At 39.8% G+C, this 21270-nt stretch overlaps 1 protein-coding gene across 10 annotated transcripts in view; it reads left to right on the forward strand.

The window, feature by feature from the left end:
• Positions 1 to 21270, forward strand: part of foxp1b (forkhead box P1b) — a 195197-nt gene that overhangs the window by 155815 nt on the left and 18112 nt on the right. For all 10 annotated transcript variants that reach the window (XM_082137340.1, XM_082137335.1, XM_082137332.1 and 7 more), the window contains 4 exons: positions 2079 to 2220; positions 8552 to 8744; positions 14085 to 14192; positions 20252 to 20339. In XM_082137340.1, the coding sequence (XP_081993466.1) occupies positions 2079 to 2220; positions 8552 to 8744; positions 14085 to 14192; positions 20252 to 20339 (531 nt within the window). The remainder of the gene's footprint in view (positions 1 to 2078; positions 2221 to 8551; positions 8745 to 14084; positions 14193 to 20251; positions 20340 to 21270) is intronic.

Consider the following 21270-nt stretch of genomic DNA (forward strand, 5'->3'; position numbering starts at 1 on the left):
AGTGGAGAGAGAGAGAGAAAAAGAAACAGACCTTTGACAGGCAGATGAGGATGGGTGGACCATGAATGAGAGTGGAAAAAAGAGCAAGCACTTTATCAGGCTGTTTCAGATCTGTTCTGGGTCTAAAGGTTGACCTGTCCGCGCCTGTGCTGCGGGACCTTTTTTGTGCGCCTTCTGTTTGGAGAAGTAAACACAAAGTGAAGCATCCTGTGTTTGGGAAGAGGGTGCGGCACACAGCTTGGCAAAGACACGTTTGTGCTTTAATGTACCAACAAACATGCGCACACACAAACACGTGACCCCCCCCCCCCCTCAGTGTCCGGTTTTTCACCACGGGTCCATCAGAAACATTCAGAGGAATGTCCCGTGATTATGGCTTATGTTTAGTCGTTGTCATGAAACTGTCATAATGCATGGAGGAGGTCATAAACAACACTGTTAGCGTTGAAAGGGGTCAATGCGAGGGTTCAATAGCCCTGTATCTCCATAACATCACCCATTAGTTTTGACTGAGGGGTGATTGGGGATGTTAGATAATTTCCTCCCATTTATCGTCCTGACGACGCAGCAGTTCGTTTGCCCATTCCTCCCTCTCCTTCTGTCTTTCAACACCCTCTTTTCCCTGTTTCCCTTCCACTTTTACTAACTCACTCCCTTCTTCCTCTCAAAATTTCCCCAGTCTTTTGGCACCTTCCTTTCTCTCTATACTCTGTTCCATCTATCCAGATGTGAGGGTGTATATTACTGTAAGATACTGAACGCAAACTTCCTCACAAAATTATATAAATTGCAATGCATTTCATGATTAAAAAATCAGTCAATTCAATAAATTGTTAGGCCTAAACATCACATGTAGATAAATGTGTGCAACTTTTATAATGTCCAATGCATTAATGATTCACAAAAAATAAATATATTTATTTTTAAAAAACAATGAAAATTAAATAATATTGAGATTTATCAATGACCATGTTTACATGCTACCAAATAATCTGTTAGTAATCGGATTGGCGGATTAATCGGATTAATCGTTTATTCCTTTTCTAATCCGATCGATAGGACATGTAAACACTTGATCGGATTGAAAAGCGAAACTAGAAAGTACTGTGCATGTGCAATGTAGAAATGGCATAATGACGTATGACTCATGGAACGAGCTCTTGTAGTTGTTGAATGTAGTGTCATTCTAAAATTCTCCTGGATACCACTTATTATCTGTGAAGGGGAGCAGGACATCTTTCCTAACGGTTAATGCGTTCGTTGTCTCCTAGTTAGGACCCATAATAGATAAATATTAAGTCTGCTGTTCAAAACAAAGAAAATAGCAATGTTGGAGAATAGTATGTGCAAACAATGGGGAAACTGTATATTCGTGCAGTGTGCTCATGTCAAAAACTCCATTCCGATTTGAAGCTTGTGAATAAAAGTTTATATTTATTGATAAGAAGATATTTATTGAAAATATCAATGAACTGAACCTTTTGTCAAATTTTACCTTTTTTAACAATTAAAAACATCATGAAATTAAAATTGACCCTGTTTATTTTATGCATAAATGTCCACAGTTCATTTTATTATATTTTTTTATAATTGCATCTACATGTAATTTTCTTTGCCTCAGAAACAATTGTATACAATGGCATGATAAAATTGGCACATACACTGCTTAGCTCTCCTCCTATTGGACGGTTCCCCTGTTACTTCACACCCCTGATTTATCCAAAGGAGACAACGGTTGGCTCCCCCGGCTCTGCACTAACACGCTGCTGAATATTAAGGAGCTCCTTTCAGTCACAGGTTGTTTGCGGAGTTATGAATGGCCATAATTAAAATCCTGTGGCTCTTATTAGGAATGATTAACAACATTTCATTATTTGTCACGAGCCTCCCCGACGACTCGTTAATTAAGAGGGTACGGGAATATGGGAATGTACCTGTCCGTGCCTGTTTGTGTGTGTATGTGTGTGTTTATCTGCCCTGAGTGAATAAGTATGTTTGTGCACGTGTTGACATAATTGTTTGTGAGAGCGAGGATGATATGTAGACCCCTCATCCTCTCTCCGTCTCTCCCTCGGCAGGTGTCTGCGCAGCAGTTGGCGTTCCAACAGCAGCTGCTCCAGGTTCAGCAGCTCCAGCAGCAGCATCTCCTGAGCCTGCAGAGACAAGGGCTGCTGTCCATTCAGCCCAACCAGACTCTGCCCCTGCACTCCCTCACTCAGGGTAAGAACAAGCACATCTATCACCCCGCAAGGGGATATTCACACTGAGAGCAATGGGAATTGCTGACAAATATCTTATGAAAAGTGCAAGGAAATTATTCTCAAAATTACAATGTGGTTTTTCATCAGCCTCCAAGAAAATATCACTTCTTTTCACACCGCTAGTCTGCAACGGCTTTTTTGTTTCTTGTTTATTTATTTATAGAATGCAACATCTGTGTTAAAAAAAAAAAGAAAAAAGGATCCGTAGGGTTTTGTTTTTGGGATCCATAGGGATGCAATATGTATGTATAGATTTTTATTATCTCTATTATTTTTTGCTAAATGTGGGGTGGGGGGAACCATGGCCAAGATTACACACTCAGCATGAAGAGGTCTTACGGGGATATTATATTATGTTGCACCGAGAGCAACAGGAATTGCTGACAAAAATTGTTTTGATTTACAGTACAACAACAAAAATTCAAAAGATTACCTACGAGAAAATATCACTTTGTTATGTATGTAAATATGTGAGGAAAAACATTTACACACACATGAAGAGGTCTATAGGAATAAATTGTTTTGTGCAGAAAAAAAGCAAAAAAAAAAAAAAGTTTGCACTCTTGAACATTTTACAGAAATGTACTAAATTAGACCAAATACTGCTCTCTGAGAGAATAGGCCTTTATGTTCTCTTTGCATTATAGTTTCTGTTGCTTTTCTCTTTTAGAATGAGAAAATGTGTCCTAGATTTTCACTTTTCCATTGAATACATATTTCTCTGATATATGTACATTTTCATATAATCTGTTTTATCTCTATTGTCTTATGTTGGCTCCTCGTCAGCCCCTAAACATACTAGCACCATTGTTTTCTAACTTCAACCCACTAAACTAGTCAAAGATTAATCACTTCACAAGCAGTCAGTGAGTCAAAAGGTGTTTTTCCAGGAGGTGTATTGCTTGATTTTCCTTGTAATGTTTACTTAAGGAGCAGCAACAGAATAAAGACTGCATTCATTCCAGTTTTGTTTTGAGTTTTGTTTTGTTTCTTTCAAAAACTGACTGTACTCTCTCCGGCTAAGACAAACAAGCCCACAACAAGATAAGGCTGTATAAAGGCTGGGGAGGGGGGTGCTTGGGTAACACGCAAATACAAACTGTGTTTGTTTAGTCTTGTTATTGTTTGATCAGGGCATAGTCGGAAAGCTGAGCAACTCCACATACCCACGTTGCCCTGGGGCTGGGCGAGGCAATGCTTTACAATGCGAAGCCATAGGCTAGTGTTAAGTAGGAGGCCATCTCAGTGAAGAACAATTTTATTTCCTTAACAAGTGATTGAATGACATCTCAAGCAGTCGTTACCCAGGGAACATTGCAAGCATGTAATGCCCAATCAGAGGGCAATAATGAAAAAATACATGCTGTTGTTCTACTGCAGAACACAGTATATTGTATATAGATATATAATCCGTTTACTTGGCAGTAAAGGGTAGATTATTTCCTTGTTTCTTAGAACCTGTCTGTCTAGTATTAATGTGATTGGGTAACTGTAATAGCCTGTGGTAAATTCCTTGAATTGGTGGTTAAGTGTTAAAACCAAAGTGGTGGTTAAAGCCAGAGTACAAAAATTTTACATTTATTGTGGAACCCAGTTTAGGCTTTTGATTTTTCTATTCATCAATATAATCAAATGTGTTTCTTCTGTGTGTGCGTCTTTGCCTCTAACTAGCAGCATTTCTTGTCAAACATCAGTCGGAGATGTCCTACAGGTCGCCTGGCACAGTGACTGGTAAAATTGGGCCCAAATTTGACTGGCATAGGGGGTAATTTCATCCCTGATTAAAACACATGTCAGTATGTGTGTCAGTGTGTGTTTGTGTGTGTCCTGCACATTTTCTGCTTCACTGTTAAAAGTTATTGATGACCTTTTTTTCTTTCACACTCCACTGCATTCTTTCATGCTCCAGCAGCCCAGTTTTCCATTCGCAAGATGTAATCTACAATATTCAGTAGTTAGCATTGGTGTGATAAGTTATGTTACCTCCTTATGTGTGCGTGGTGATTATGTGCTTGGGCAAGCTACTAAGTAAGATTACTCGGCCAGCAACATGGGCTGAAATTGGCTTATTTATTAGACTCTGACTTTGATGCGTGAATAAAATATTTTTACATCATGGCTTCACATTTAATGTACAGGCACATCCAGTAATTTTTTACCCGATTTCTACCCTGTTTACAAGCGTGCTATCTAGCTCTCTGTCACGGCGCAGGCATCTGAGACTTCAATCAAAACAGTGTGTTTTAGTCTGTTGTATTTGGGGTTATATCACTTATTTGACTTTTTGACTTTGAAGTTTTGGAGAGGGTCAGCTGAAGTCTGCTATGAATTAGAACAATGTGTTGGAGGAGATGAATATAATAAACGGGGTCCAGAGAGAGAGAGAATAACTGAGGACTTAGCAGTGTGAGTAACAGAGTGAGAAAACAAACAGAGCAGATGAATATTCAAGAAAGGCAGAGAGATGTGGAGTAAAACCAGTTCTGGCTTCTTTACTTGTCCCACGTACACAATGCAAAGTTTTGGGAGAAACAACCATATTAGAATATGGTGTGAAGATATAAATATAACCAGATATAAATATAACATAAAAGAGTTATTTTTAGTGACTTGTTTTATTATTTTTAAAACGCTTAGGTGCAAATTTGTTTTTCACTTTTTATCTTTTTTTAGTGATCCATTGTTGACATTTTGACTAAATTGTTGACTAAATCCATCCAATTTTGCTGAAATTGAAAAATAAAAAAATTGCTGGAAACCATTCCTTCGTGGTACATGAGGTTAAACCTTTTCTTGAATTAATTTGCTTTCACTTTTGTAAATAACTCAACCTTGTGTGAACAGAATGGGATTAGGCAGAAGAGGCCTGGTTGTCTACATTGTGGCTGCCGGATTTATGTTTGTACCTAATTTTCCACTATTAGCGTGCTCTCGTCTAAATCTGTGCTCTCTTACACACATGTTGTGAATCCCTCAAGTTCTGGAGTTCATTCTCATCCCCAGCCACACATTAGTTGTCAAGTTGTCCAGTCAAGGGCCACAGGACACCGACAAGACAAATTTGCCACTAATATGAAAGCAGCGAATGTGACCAGGCATGATGCGCGATGTGCGCGCGGACCCATCAGGGGACTCCGGCCCCTCGTCCGGCCTCGCTGGCAGTGATTGATCGGCTGGCAGTGTGGCACTGTTTAATAGCTTCTGTAGCATTAGGGAGGAACATATTTTAGGCCTAAGGGCTGCATATCGAAGGCCCCAGTGATCATAACCCCTTTAACAGGAGGGAGAGAAGATATCTGCCTCATAGAACAATAAACTAATAGTAGTGTCAGTTTGCCCCCAGTGGTGCCGTGGCAGTCTCATCGAGGAAGACGTGGTCACTGATTTCCGCGGCCCCAGTGCGCGACAGCATTTTTTATCGGGCTGCTGATGGGCCACAACTAATGTGGTTGTGAACCTTAAATCAACTTTCCGCTTGCTCGAACACGGTCACCAGGGTACCGGGGTACAAGGACAGAAAAAGGTTGAAGCAAGAGTTCGGGGCCCCTGTCTGGGTGTCGCCGCTACCTGCTGCGGTAAAAATTGAGTTGCTTCGCCAGCGATCAGTCAAACGTCTCAATGACATCCATTTTTTAAAAGCGCAAGCGTGTATCTTTGGCTTTTAATGAGAGGAGGTGTGGTGTTGAAAAATGACTTTAGGGCCGTTAAAGCGATCTGGAGTTTGCAAGACGGATTTAAGGACAAAGAACTGTTTTAATGCTATGTGTTATCTGCGAAATGTTACATCCATCATCGGCTACTAAATGAGGATAATGCTGTAACATTTGCCAGATTGGTTGAGAGGTCATGTGAAGATATATGCAGACAGTTTGGGAGATGCATCTATGAAAAAGATGGATACGGGATGGAAACCAAGGCTTAGAGTGAGATATAGACCTGCAGAGGAAAAAGGCTTATAGGGGGTGTCAGACACAACAAGACAGCTTCGTCCCACTCTGTTACCCCTCTCATCAGTTCCCTTCCCCCCTCCGGCTTGGATTCGTTTCAGTAAACAGTGGTGTCGGGGTCACCTGGACTTGTGGGTAATTGAGGGAGAGTGGGCCGCCCTGTCAAGCACGTCGGCTAAAAATACATTGCACACTGTCACTGCGCTCCAAGTGGGGGGAAAATGATTGTTCCCCTCTATGTCCAAACCCAAAAACAATCACCAGCGCCGTGACCTTCTTGAATCCACACGGGCAAGTTTTCCCTCCCTCACAATGACAACAGCAAAGACAAAAAAACAAGCAAGTCGATACCTTCGGACACCGCCGTCAGGTTCATGAGGACGTTAAAACACTGCAAGATGGCACAAAAAAAAAAAACCCAAGGAAGCGAAAGATGCCACGTGGCACGTGGGAAGGTTATTGATTCGTCCTGCAATAATTTCCGCTGGCTCTTTTATATGCAAACGATCTTGTGCGAATTTATGGCAGTCCTACCAGACTCATTTCACAGTTTTTAGTCTCTCTCGCTCTGTCTCTTTGTCTCTCTCTCTGGAGTCTTAGCCGCCTCATTAGCTTACTGTTCTCCATTACTGACATAATTAAAATCTTTAGTAGCTTATCAAATTAAAAATATTTTCTGCTGATCGTATTGAGATCTTCACCTCGCCGTTATTTTGCCACAACAGGAATAAATTAAGACTAAGCGATTCTTGCACAAATGCATTGCGCTGGAGCGCTTGAAAGAGGCCACTTCTGGTATCTGTAAAGAGAATTATGAAGGAGAGAGAATGAGAGAGCGAGGGGGGAGGAGGAGGGAAAACAAGGAGACGAATGAAGATAACCAAGACAAAAATTGCTCTCCATTTGCTTTCGCTCATTTCGAAAATCGATTTAATTGTGATGTTAAGCGATTGATCCCCCACCGCCCAAAACAGCCCCTTCCTGTTTAATTTCACAAAACATACAAAGAAATGTATAAAGTCACACAGTGGGTGTGATTCATTCAGCGTTCCATTCACATGCCCTATTCCTGAAGCAACATAATGGTAGTTATAGTAGTCAGATGCGTCAAAATGTGTTTCTGTGTATATATTTATATTATACACTATTGTTCAAAAGTTTGTGTAAGCAAGGACACATTAAATTGATCAAATGTGACTGGAAAGGCTTTTATAATGTTGCAAAATAAATAAATGCTGTTGTTTTAGACTTTCAAGTTATTAAAGAAGACTGAAAAAAAGATTATCGGTTTAAACAAATATATTAAGCAGCACAACTGTTTTCAACATTGAAGTGACACTGAAGACTGGAGTAATGGCTGCTGAAAATTTGCCATCACTAAAATAAATTACATTTTAAAACGCATTTAAATAAGAAAATGTATTATAAATTGTAATACTTTTTCACAATATTACCTTTTTTTTTCTTTTTAAAAAAAAATAAATGCAGACCTGTTAAGCATAAGAGACTTCTTAAACATAAAAAAAAATTATTTCATATGGAAATTTAACAAATATAATTCATAAGCTTCGATTCATATTCAATATTTAACACTTCTGAATATAAGGGAGGTCCTTGGCCACTCCAATGGTGTTAGCCCTTTCTAATTCTCAGCCTGCTAGCGTTGAGTTGTACAGTCAGCTACATGAAACACTTTGCGTTGCGTATGTGGGTGTGCATGTAAGTGTTTGTGTGTCTGTCACAGAATTGAGGCAACATCTTGTCTTCAAGCCATTTTTCTTCCCACTTATCTTCTTCTCTCTTTTTTCAAAGGACGCATGAGCCGCAGTGTGCTTGACTTGTTAAATGAGGTTTAAGTCGTCTGTGTCAATTGGAGGCGGTGCAAAACTTTAAGCATTTTGCACATTAACATGCTTTCGAGAGTATTACCCTGGGGGCTTGTTCGTTCTTTCACTTTCTCCCTCTCTCTCTCGTGGAGAGGGATGTTTTTGTGGTCTTGTTTTGTGTGTGTGAGAAAGAACTGGCTGAGTTCCTTGTCAGAGAAATAATGGTGATTATTCAGATTTCATGCCTTGTCTGTATGTTAATTATTTACTTCAAGCATGAAATGTGCGTGAATGCCAGGGAATTTTTGTACACAAACACGCTTCGCAAAGCACGTAGGGGGAAAAGAGCGAGAGAGAGAGAATGGCAGAGCAAGAGGGCAGACGCTGCGTATCAGCCTGTAGTGGAATAATTAATGCCCCCTTTTGTTTACTGAGCCCTTGTTTTTTATTTAATTATGCCATGAGTAGAACCAGATTAGCTGTTAATTGATTTAATTATCCAATTTGTTTGTGGCAGGCATGATTCCAGTCGAACTGCAGCAGCTGTGGAAGGAGGTGACAAACAGCTATGTGAAGGAGGAGAACAGCGCGACCAATAACGGTCACCGGGGTCTGGACCTGTCGTCCCCCTCCCCCGTTCCCCTCAAAAACCACAACCAGCATGGATCCACCAACGGCCAGTACATCAGCCACTCGCTCAAGAGAGAAGGGTAAGATCGCACAGCCATTGACCTTAGATTTGGGGAGAATTGGAGGAGAAGAGTTTGAGATCACTTTTGGTCGCAGACTTTGGTTTTTTGGCAAATCTGAGCACAGTTTGAGATTTAACTCTTGTTAAACACTCTATATATTCAGTTGGATTGAGTTCTGAAGGTGGAAATCGCTGCAAGGGAAGCCAAGTTGATTGACAGGTGCCAATAGGGCATTTCCTGCAAATAAATAGTAATTTATTGCCTCCAAGTACCTTGGAATTTTCATTAAGGACCGGGCCTGTCTACTCAATCCTGTTCATCAGGGAATTCCAGTCAAACACCTAAGAGAATGGTGTGGTTACAAAGGTTAGATTACTGTAATGAAATTCCTTTCTTTTTAATTATTACAGAATTACAACAGGCATGATTTAGCTGTATTGCAGTTCAAGGGATGTTTTACTTTTTCTGATTGATTATTTATTTATTTATGTAGAAATTTTAACTTTTTAAAAAAATATATTCATTCTGCTTCTTATAAGATATAAGAAGCAGAATGAATATATTTTTTAAAAAGTTCAAATATCATAAATTATATTAAAGTTATATTGTAAATATTTTATATCGATTTGTCATCAGAACAGTGAATTTTTTGCCGAATCATTTCATTTTGTGTGGCAAATAAAGAGCAGTTAATTTGATACAGTAACCGTTGCACAACACAGCACAACTTCGCTAAATACTGGAAAGCCTCTTTAAAGCCCTGACACTTAAAGATTTATTTGGAGGAAGCGTTGCATCACTGTGTCTTTAAGGAAGAGATTAATTTGGTTTATAACACATTTGCTTGTTTTCATGTGCTCAGGCCTGATCTTTGAACCGCTGGTGAGAAGCCTCCAGGCACTGTGAGCTCATTTATTTGTGTCTCTCTCTTTTCACATCTGACTCAGATTTGGCTGATCAAAACCAACGTGTCGTTATGAAAGCAATGCGAATGAAAACACATTTAGCCGAAGGTAAAGGGAGAGTTCATGTACATGTCTATCTGCTTATGTACCAGTGTAGAGCAGAATGGATTTCATGACAGGTTTGCTCAACATGTCAGGGTTATTTAACTGCCCATGATGTCACTGATTCTGTAGAGCTCATACAAGTTGCTCTTTCTCTTTCTTTCTTTCTTTTTATCTTTCTTTCTCTCGTTCATTAATTTGTGCCACACAAATAAGGCTTGAATCTCTATTGGTTTGTGTTGATGTCAAGTCAAGGCACCTTTATTTATATAGCGCTTTTTACAATATAGATTGTTTCAAAACAGCTTTACAATGACGTTAACATGTTGCTACGCTAATGACACAATGCTTTAAGCGTAGAACTTCAACTCTCACAATATATTGACCCAATGCAATGATTGGACGAACATTTTATGGTCCTACGCCTTCCACAGATGAGATGTATACATATAAATATATTTAGACCACTTAACTTAGTGATTTCTATCAGGATCTGATGAGACTTTTAACCAGCATGGCAAAAATGTTTCTGGAATAAATCACCTACCCTGAAATATAAGCATTTATAATGAATGTTTCTCTCCTGCACTTTGGGTGGATTTTTTTTACTGAGCTTGTTGCAGTGCTTTCTGGGATTGCCTTCTCGATGAATGATACATACATGCTGCATTAATTGTGTGCAGCATAGTTGAGTAATATTTCATTTAGGAGCACTTAAAAAAAAAAAAAAAAAAAAAAAATTAACTTATTTAAAACCTCTTCAAAGTTTTGGCTAACATTCTAACTTTTTTTTTATTGAGTGGAAAATGTAATTGAAGAAAGAGTTTTAAAGCTCTTTGAATCTACTCTTTAAAACTAGAATGATTGATTGTTTGTTGTTTTGTTTTTGCTTTGAAATCATACCAGAGGACAAAAAATATCCCCTAATTGAATAATTAGGTCTAGGTAGGCAGCTCACTAGGTTTTGAAACCAAGAAACTCACTCGTATGCTCACTTGTTCTATTTTAGTAGCTCTTTTTCACCAGTCTATCACCCTTTTTCCTCAAAGTGCACAAACATCCAGTCCTCTATCACAACACCACAACCCTTTTCGTGCCATAGCAGGCTTGAAACGCTCAAAAAGACATGTTGGAAAGCTCACTGCTTCTCTCTCCCTGCCTCTCGTTCGGTGTCAGAGATTAAAGAAGACGTCAACAGCAGTTTAGCACTCATGCTGTGAAGAAGGCGTTTTGTAGACTTGAGTATCTTAGATCTGTCAGAAAAAAGGAGCAGGTGATCAGCCCTCTCTCTTCCTTCCGTTAGCTGCAGAATTAGTGCTAAAAATGCTTCCAAATCATTACTATTCAAATGCAAAGGCAAATTAGAGAGACACTGCTAATAACTTAGCACTTTGATAATTTTCCATGTAGCATTAATATCTTTGTAGTTTTATTAGTAAATGTGCTTTATCACTACACCCAATGGGCCTCCAAGAAAACATAACACTGATTTCTAATCCATCTACGGATTTCCATTGCTCGAAATCCAGGGTTTTGAGTGTGAGAAAAGAAATGTGGACTCCTCACACACAAACGTTAATGAACTTTTAATTGATGTGGTTTTCCCAGGTCCCTCTTGTCGTGAAACAGGCGGGCGGCTGCGCGCTGATGGACTTGCTCTGCTCTAGCTCTCTCAGATTGGTTTACCGCCGGGGTCTTAAACACCGCACAGGCCGTTTCATGTGTCATATCAAATCTGGCCAGTCGCTGCGACGCCTGCAACTAAAACCTTAAGTGCATCCAGCGGCATCATTCACTGTCTTTTCACTTCCGTCTTAAAGGAAGGAGAGAGAAACTCAATCACTCTGTACATGTTTAGACGCGATGCTACCCTGCTTTTAGCAGCCTCCATCGGCTCCCACTGGTGCCTGCACAGAGACATCCACCGCATACACACCCAAATATGATAAAAGCCTTCAACGTGTCAGTCCACCCGACCCATCGGCGCTCAGATAAGGGACAAAAAACACTCATGGACCTGTGTGAACCTTTCTAAGGTGATTGAAAATGAGGTGTCGGCTATCTGACCAAAGGCCAACAGGCCCATACCTTTTCTTTTTTTTCTAGTCAGGGTCTAAATGAACAAGGTGTCTCTATATTTGTTAAATGAAATAATAATAATAATAATAATTTATATATACATATATATCAATTATTATTATTATTTCATTTAACAAATGTAGAGACACCTTGTTCAGCAGTTTTCAGTTCTCCTCAATGGAAGGGACCCAGTTTGAGTCACCTCTCTTCATTCTCCTCCCAGAATCCTTTAGGAATGCTACGCTCAGGGGGATTAAAACCCAGACAATTTGTTTTAAAGAGATAAATAATCAGATTTGCCCCCCTAAACGAGCCCCTTAACCTCCCTTCTAATTGATCTTCAACTCTGCAAATGATAATTAAAACATTTTTGGGGGGTTGGGAGGGGGCCGCGTGGTTGGGCATACTCTAAAGGATTGAGTCGGTGGTCTGGGGATTTGATAGTAGACTTAGAGGAGGGAGTGCGTCTTTGATTTCTCCCCACATGAAGACGTGAGGGAGAGTAATAGTGTTGTGACAAAGTGCTCAGTTCCTGTCTGAGCTCTCCAGACGTCAGACCTCTCTTCTTCGTTAGGTCAGCAGCGATGATACTTAGGTACTCAGTGCGTGATAATACGATCCTAAACCATAATGTAATGAAAGTTGATATGACAGAGCCTCACAGGAAAGCATTTAGGCTGGTGCTGTAAGAGCCGATCAAGTGTATAAATGCACATGTAGTGGTGATTTTGATGTGCTTTTTTTTGTTTGTTATTATTATTATTATTATTATTTATGGCCATTTTTTTCTTAACCTTGAATGCAAAATGTCACCTTTTTATTTGTGACAAGATAATTTGTTTAGATTCAAGTCTGTCTGTCTGTCTGTCTGTCTTTTGGTTGTCACTCAAAAAAAAAAGCCTTTTTCTTTTCTTTTCTTTTTATAGCATAAAAACCAAAGAAATTACCACACACTTCAAAAGACAGACAAGATCACTGACAAGCTTTGACTCAGTCTTTATTGTTTTTTGTTTGGAATGAATGAGGTCAGGCTAGAAAGAACACCCCTGTAGTCTGTCAGTCTTCCTCAGAGTTGTTTAAAACTGTTTGGTCATCCATTGTTTAAAATGAGCCTTGTTTCCTGATTCACAAGTCCTTAGGCTTTTCATAACTTAACTCTTATTAATAATGCTATGGCCAATGTCATCTTGGAATTTAAACAAGACGTGGCATGGCACATTTCTTGTTTAAAAAGAAATTATAATATATTTGACATACATTTTAATTAAAAAAATGACATAAGGCATGAATATTAAGGCAACTGCTTTTAAATGAGCCTTAAAGCCTAAATATGCATACGTTCATGTTTTGTCTTTCACTGACAAATCCCATTTTTCTATTATTTCATTCTTGCATTGATAAAAAAAACCTTTGTGTTAATAGTTATTAAATGTTGATAATTGGAGATGATGAGGGTTTACTGTTCAGTAAGGTCTAAACTTTATGTTCAGTTCAACTAGATTTTTAAATTCAACAACTGCCAATACATTCCCTTCTGCAGATAAAACAATACTGTTGAAATTGAGAAAAAAATAGGTGGCTCTTCACAGCTAAACTTCATAGTGCCTGCAGTGTAGTTCATATAAAAGTGTGCTTGCTGTACTGAGCTGTTGAAGATCCTGTGCAAGCGGATAAATTGATAACAGGTGGGGTGTGTTTACTGTTTGCGCTTGGCGGGAACAATCCAGATGGATTTGGGAGCTTCCTGTTGTGGGAAACACTTGTTGCTCCAGGTGGACGGCAGGGGCCACGGTTCAGTGGTCAGGGCTAAAGGACATGCTGTCTCTCAGAGCCCCGTGCTGCCCTGATCAAAGTGTTCCTCCATGTGCATCAGAGGAGACCTATAATTGGCTATTGATTGGCCGGCACTGGGCTGTGATAGGCTGACAAGCAGAGATCACATGGCTGGGAAATTAGTGGTCATATGAGAGTTTGTGCTGTGTCAATAAAACAACACGCTGCAGTGTTTTTTTGTGCTGAAGGGGAAGGTTTCTTTATTAGTTGTCATATTTTAGTGGATAAGCCATTAATATTACATCTAGTAGTATTATGGAGATTAATTACTCTTTAGCCTCTTTCATAAAAGTCCAATGATGCGTGTGTGTGTGTGTGTGTGTGTGTGTGTGTGTGTGTGTGTGTGTGTGTGTGTGTGTGTGTGTGTGTGTGTGTGTGTGTGTATATGTCAAATATTTGCAGTCTGGATATCACAGAAATGTGTCTTTTCTTCTTACAGATCAGCGTTGGATGATCATTCCCCTCATAGTCACCCTCTCTACGGTCACGGCGTCTGTAAATGGCCAGGATGTGAAGCTGTATTTGATGACTTTCATTCGTTCCTGAAGTAAGGATCTCTCTCACACACACTCATACACACACACACCTGGGATTGAAAAATGGAATGTATACATGGTTCGAATTGGAATTAGCCTATGGAATTGGAATCATATTTTGGAACCAATCCTACAGGTTGTTAATACAGTAGGAGTTTAGGATAGTTTCATATATGATTCCAACACAAAACTAAAACTAAAGTCTTTCTTTGATCATACATTTTGCACTATAAAGGATATTTTTGTTATGTTGGAATCCTATTAAATATTGGGATTATTTCTAAATTTTGAAAGAAATCATGTACATGTTTCAAACAGTAATTTTTTTTTTGCATGTTCTAGATCAACCTAGTCAAAACTAGTGTCCCATCACAGTATTTTTCAATCCTTTTCCTCCTGATCTTTCTCTTTTTTTTTATTTTCCTCTCGGTGTGTGGGCTGGGTTCTTGACGTGGGTGTGTGGTGTGCTGCTCTTTGCCTGCTCTCTGTGGTGTGGTGTGGTTTTCCTCAGGGTTCTGTGCTGCCTGTGATAACTGCAGTCCCCATGGTGATTACTGACACTTTGTCCCAAAACAAACAAGTGAGGATGTTTATCTACGATGGGCCACATTCTGAGAGTACAGTGGGTTTGCCCTTGTCTGCCTTTTTACAGACAAGTAGAAGAGATTTCTCTCTTCTGGTTTTTAGAAACATATCATTGGTGCTTGCTATTCATATTCCTCATACTTGAGGATTTTGACAAACTTTTTAACATGGTCCAATAAGCATCCATCCAACAACCACTCAGAACAAGCTAATAAGTACTTAGAACACTTCAGCAACCACTTAGCGACAACCTGACAACCACCCACAATACACTGACATTTAGGAGTCCGACGGGGCCCGACTTATTTACGCCCCTAGGGCTGGGCTTTAGGCCAATTTTCACGTCATAGCTCACACGCGGGCCGGGCATCGGGCCTGTTTTAGGCTTCTCTTTCTTTTTATATTTTCGACATTAATTAATTAAAAGAAACTATGAGATGTGCTGCGCTGGTGGAAACAAAAACGAGACCATATATGTTTGGTGTTCCTGCCAGCAGCCTTCAGCACAGCTGGAAGAGTTATAGGGCCTTTTACACCTGGTCACTTCATGCATTTTCTCTGATCTGTCTGATTTGTTAAAACAGTTACATTTACACTTGGCCACATAAATGTGTCTCCGCAAAACGAATATAAATCCAATCCAATCCAACCAATTCCCGTGCTATATGCAAATTTACCGGAGTTCACGTCAATGAAAGCAACCGATACGAGTTGCATTTTATTTATCGTAAGCTAATTTCAAGATCAGAGACAGCAATAGGAGAGAGAGCGGCATAAGCACTGGTGAGATAATTTAGTCTCATTACTTCTAATGAAGATGATTGTGTTTTGAGCATCTGTGACTTTCAGTTTTATTCTCGTTTACTTGCTGAAGAGCTACTCAGCTACTCTACTGTGGCAATTCGTGTTGTTGTAGCACTGTCATATCTGGCTATAGCATGTCATATAGCCTATAACACACTTAAAGTAAAAATTACATATGTGGTTTCAACAACCAGATGCATTTACACTTGTCCAGTTTCATCTGGAATGAGTCCCAGACCACCACCTGAAGTGGTTTCAGTGATTGGATTTAAATCCGTCTCGAAAGTGTTTTGGACGGCATTTACACTTGGTCTTTAACCCCCTTTTTTTGTCTTTTTTTTTTTTTTGTCTAACTGTTGGAAACTGTTGAACAATGAATGGCCATGTTCTGTGGTGAAGCCTTGAAGGTCAGACAACCTGCTTTTTTTTTTTTTTTTTTTTTTACGTTGAGCTGTGCCACTCACATTTTCAGTGTAGTTTTTTACTACTATGAAAAACAAATATGTAAAATACAAAAGTTTGGGTTCAGTAAAAAAAATAATGCAATGCAATTGCTTAATACACTTGTGGCATTTCCAAAATCAATCTGCATCACCCCCACAAGCACCACACTGGTATCTGAAGCACCACACTGGGATCTGAAGCACCACAGCTCTAACTGTTGCATTGGTTTTACCTGGAACCAGTGTCTGTTCACCTGCCCACTATGTATTAACTCAACTGAATCACGCCTGACCTGTCCATGCTGTTAAAGTCCACTCTATACTGGCCAACACACAGCGGCACGCTCCCTAAATAACACCTAAACCAAAGATCAGGCTAAAGGTGCACAGTTTACACAGCGTTCACCCTGGTCCCTTCTCTGAGGAAGACTTGGTCTCACTTAATCTCCACTATGTGTGTGTGTTTGTGATGAGATGATGAGAACATGTGCCGTGTGGCAGCAGATCAGTGAGTGTGTGTCAGGCTGTATTAGTCCCACTCTAAACAAGATATGACATTGTTCCATTATCCCGGGTTCAAACTAAAACAAGCCCGGCTCAAAGACCCACAAGCCGAGACCAAGGAGAAAAACGAGTGGTAAGCAGAACCACAGCTGCACTCCTACCCCTTTTCTCAGTCTTGTGTGTGTTTTTTTTATTTTTTTATTTTCCACTTCTGTTTCTTTCAGGGTCGAAGCTTGGGTTTTAAACAGCAGGCTCCTTGTGGCAGTTTATTTGAGGGCATGTTTAAAGCTGGCCCAGGCTCTTTTGCAGATAGTAACATAATCTATCTCAAATCTGTTTACCTGTGAAGAAAAATGAGAAGTGCATTCACTCTTGTCCGCCAAGAGTTAAGAAAGTTTGCTACACTGTAGTTTCTAAACCACGGATCTCATATGTTTTTGGATTGTGGTTCACATCGTTGCCTTTTTTCTATTGGCCAAACCCATGATTCACCATTTGCTTATTGAAATAAGAGAAATTTAGCATTTCAGAGCTGAAAAAGAGTGAGCCAGAGAGAGAGAGAAGTTCTCTCTTTAAGTACACTCTGCAATGTTTACACAAGTGTTTTTATCGTGGCAACATCTTGTTTACTTTTCTTGCCTGCACTAAACTGCTTGGAACATGCTGAGAAAACATTTGGAGATGCTCTACAAAGCTGCCTTTGTAAAAAGCGAGGCTGGGTGAGAGTTCAGCTGGCACGCTGAAGGTGTTAACCGTCCATGTGCTAAACATTCCCACATGTACATCCTCCACCAGACAGGCCTGAAGAACCATAAAAAAGAAATCAGGGAGTAAATTAGCTGGATGATAAGAGTTTTCTGGGTAGCTAGAGATGGGGGCCCGGGGCGACGTAGCGAGGAACGGTGAGAGATGCGCCCTCACGTCACGTGGATCTCCGCCAGCCGAGCCAGCAACAACAAACGATAACGTGCGGCAGTGTTGTTTTAAACCATATGGATATTTATTATGTCTTTAAAGGAAAATATCTCGCGCTGGATGATAATTCGAATAAATAAAAAAAGGAAACCAGTCACAATGTGTGTGTTTCCAGCAGAACAGGAAGGGTGGGGCAACGGTTTATATAACAGATTGGACGCTTTTACAAAGGTCCAGGGCATCTATAACCAGTGATATTTGAAAGGTCGAACTCTGTATTGTGAGTTTTCGTGTCGTCTTGTATTTATCTTCTTTAAAATTCACATTGCTTAATGATTGGAATACAGTTTGTAGAGTATTAGTCTTAGAACTGGTTTCTGCTTATCGCCTATCGCAAACACGCACATTGTATTTCCCATCCTGGAAAGTGTTTACCCATCAAAGACAAGCAGTATGAGTAAACAAAATCAGTAGATAAGCATAATTCTTTTACATAATGCAATAAGTTAAGGAAAAACAGGCGGATGTTTAGCTATTGAAACAGCTGCGTGTGTTTGGGAATAAACAATAGTTCGTACCGCCAACACTATACTAGAAAAGACCTTTCAGGGCGTCAGCCTCCTAGAGCATCATTAAAACCTGGGCAGCTAGCTTCAGTGATATGTAAAATGCTGACTGTTTAAGTAATGTCTATTTAACTTGTTTTATTGTGGCCATTTACATTAGGGGCTGTCATCCTGCCAGAAAGCTTTTAAACAGCCTTCCTTTGAAGTCCAGAAAGTGACACATGCCAGCGCTCATAGTCTTTCCGATGTCAATTCTGCCGTTCTCAGGAGCTCCTCTTGTCCAGACACTCTTCCGAGAGGCTGCATTAAGGGCCATTTGAATATTTCATTTCCTATTAATTATGCACTGTGACTCTACATGTCATTAGACGGAACAGAGGAGAGGACGGGGGGAAAAAGAGAAACGTCCACTGTAACAAAGGATGAAAAGAGGTAGCGGGGGCTCGCCGGGTGATGCGAACTACGAATTCCAAAGCATGTCACGTCCAGCCATGTTCATTGAAAATGCGAGACGCCCTGCACCTATTTTATCTCTCCGCAAATGAAAACTGGGTGGTTGTTTTGAAATGTTTACATGATCCCTCTTCAACCTTCCCTGACTTCAAAAGCGGCTTGTTTTCAGTTGATTAATGTTGGAAGCCAGAACAGACACAGTATAGTTTTAAACAAGGTGTGGATTCATTACATTAAAACACTCGCCGCCTCTAATCCTGGTGTTATTTCTACGAAAAGATCTATTCAGAATATCTTTCAAGGTGCATTCATGCGGTGTCAACGTTCAAAAAGACACGTGGTATTTATATGCTCATTCTGAAGGAAAACAGAGTCCGTTTGACGCTCGTTTAGATCATTTCCCTTTCAAGGTTGAGTGCTCCGCTTCCGAAGTCAAAACCGCTCTCTGTCACGAGTGTTGTCGAGTGTGTTTTCCCCACATGTATCTTCAGCCGTGCTCGTATGTTGTCTTTATTCTTAATAATGGCGCCACTGCCATCATGTCACGCCACCTCGCCAAATTTATTACACCATCAACATCAGTTCTGGCTCCCCTTGTCTCGGCCCCTGCTCAGGTCCGGGCACGACATTTTGATTTGCTGCAGAAGACTCTAAACGCACATTTGGTAAGAAGAGCACGTGGAAAACGCTACTGTTCCGTTCCACCAGCCTCTGCCTGGTGACAGTGACCTACATGGTCAGCGAAGATGCGATATAATTTATGATATATATAATATATTGGATCCATTAGCGGGCATAATGAAGTAGTGAAATGAAAGGGTATTTGTGAAATCGGTTCAAACATCCTGCACGGATTATGATTAAATGATTAATGAAATGCCCCTGCATAAGCATTTTCAAACCATAATTCATGCGAGGGCTGATAAAGATCCTCCAATCATATTTCCTTCAGTCGTGAGTCTTATCTCCACCATTTTATATAAATCACCATAAAAAAAACGAAGAAGAGGTAAAAAAAAGGAAAGCTTGGCCCGCTTTGCCAAGGCCAGCTACTTATTTAGATTAGTTATAAACGTGCGAGGGAGGAAAAAAAGGTATTGCCGGTATAAAATAATCATGCATAATTATATTCATAATTCAAGTTTATGACAGATTCCATCTCTTTTCTCCTTGTTGTCCTTTGCCTTTTTCCTCCTGGCTTCATTTGAGTTCTTTTAATCTAGATGACATAATTAACTGCAGAAGGCACCAAAAATAAGAAGAATCCATTTAATTTTAAAAGCTGGGAGGGTTGTGGAGTGCACGTCGGACAATTTATAATATCGTTTTATTCACCTGAGTTTTGGCAAGGCACTTTTCCCATCCGCTCAACTCCGTTTCTGTAGGTTTGCATGAAAAACGGCGACTTCGTGAATTATGCATGAGGCATGTAAAGAGCGCTGCTATTTCTGGTAATGCAGAGATCTTGTTAGAACACTCTTCATTTGTGTTTGGGGAATTTGATATTTGTGGATGTGTGGACATTGGCTTTATTTACTTTTTTATCATTTTAGTATGTGCGCATCTCAGGCCATTTTCACTTTTCCAATATGGAGAAATAAATGACTGCCCTGCAGAATGTGCAGATAATGTAATTCAATATTTTACCATGAAAGTTTTATCAAATGTTTAATAGATGGCTGTAAAATATGGTACTAAAATGAAAGCTTCTCTCTCTCTCTCTCTCTCTCTCTCTCTCTCTCTCTCTCTCTCTCTCTCTCTCTCTCTCTCTCTCTCTCTCTCTCTTTTTCTTCTCTCTAGACATCTGAATAATGAACATGCCTTGGATGACAGGAGCACAGCGCAGTGCCGGGTACAGATGCAAGTAGTTCAACAGCTGGAATTGCAGGTATCATCGCATTTCTCTTCGTTCATCTCCTTTTCTGGCTTCATCAAAACTTTGATTCCTCTCTCTCTCTCTCTCTCTCTCTCTCTCTCTCTCTCTCTCTCTCTCTCTCTCTCTCTCTCTCTCTCTCTCTCGCTTTCTCTCAAGTAGCAGCTCAGAGATAGAAGAGGGAGGGATAAAAATGAAATTATTTTGTACATTTGTGAGTAACCAGTCATTAAAAATGTGTTATGTTCGCATGACAGCTAGGCAAAGATATATGGAGTGCCCTAGGGCTAACTCCACAAGATAATTACATTTCCAATTTTACTGGGTTTTAAAGTCGTTTATGACTTTTAACTATTTGGCACCACAATAAAACACTTTGTGAAAAAAACCCAGGCGCACCAACAATGGTGGGTGCGCTACCAGTCATTTCAATGGATTCATTGACTCATTTTGTTTATTGTATTGCATTGCTTGTTAATACACAGTAATCGTGACAAATACTCACCAAATGGCATCATAGAGCTGAGGATATACGGTTAGTGTAGAGTTTCGGTTTTAAGAGGAGAAGCGAGACATATTCTCTCTTGGATTCGGTCAGATCTCACTAGAAAGTGCCAGAGCTATTGTGCAGCAATTAACACATTGAACTGGTGTATTCATGCAGGCAATTTGAGGTCAAATCCAGCTCTATATTTTTATCAATATTTTAATTTCTTAATGTATACAACTTTTTTAATTATAGGACCTTTATGCATGCTGGGAAAATTCACCCCAGGCATCAAAGTGCAGTGATCATTCTCTATCTACTGTACATGCTCATCTGTCCATATATTAGCCATTTATATTCTATTCAAATGCTCGAAATATAATTAGGCTTTTATACGAGTGATTGTCATGATGGCGATAAAGTCTTTAAACTTTTCTTCTATACTACACCAAAGCAGAG

This window comes from Leuciscus leuciscus (genome assembly GCF_965113295.1).
Source record: "Leuciscus leuciscus genome assembly, chromosome: 14".
NCBI classification, from domain to species: Eukaryota; Metazoa; Chordata; class Actinopteri; order Cypriniformes; family Leuciscidae; genus Leuciscus; species Leuciscus leuciscus.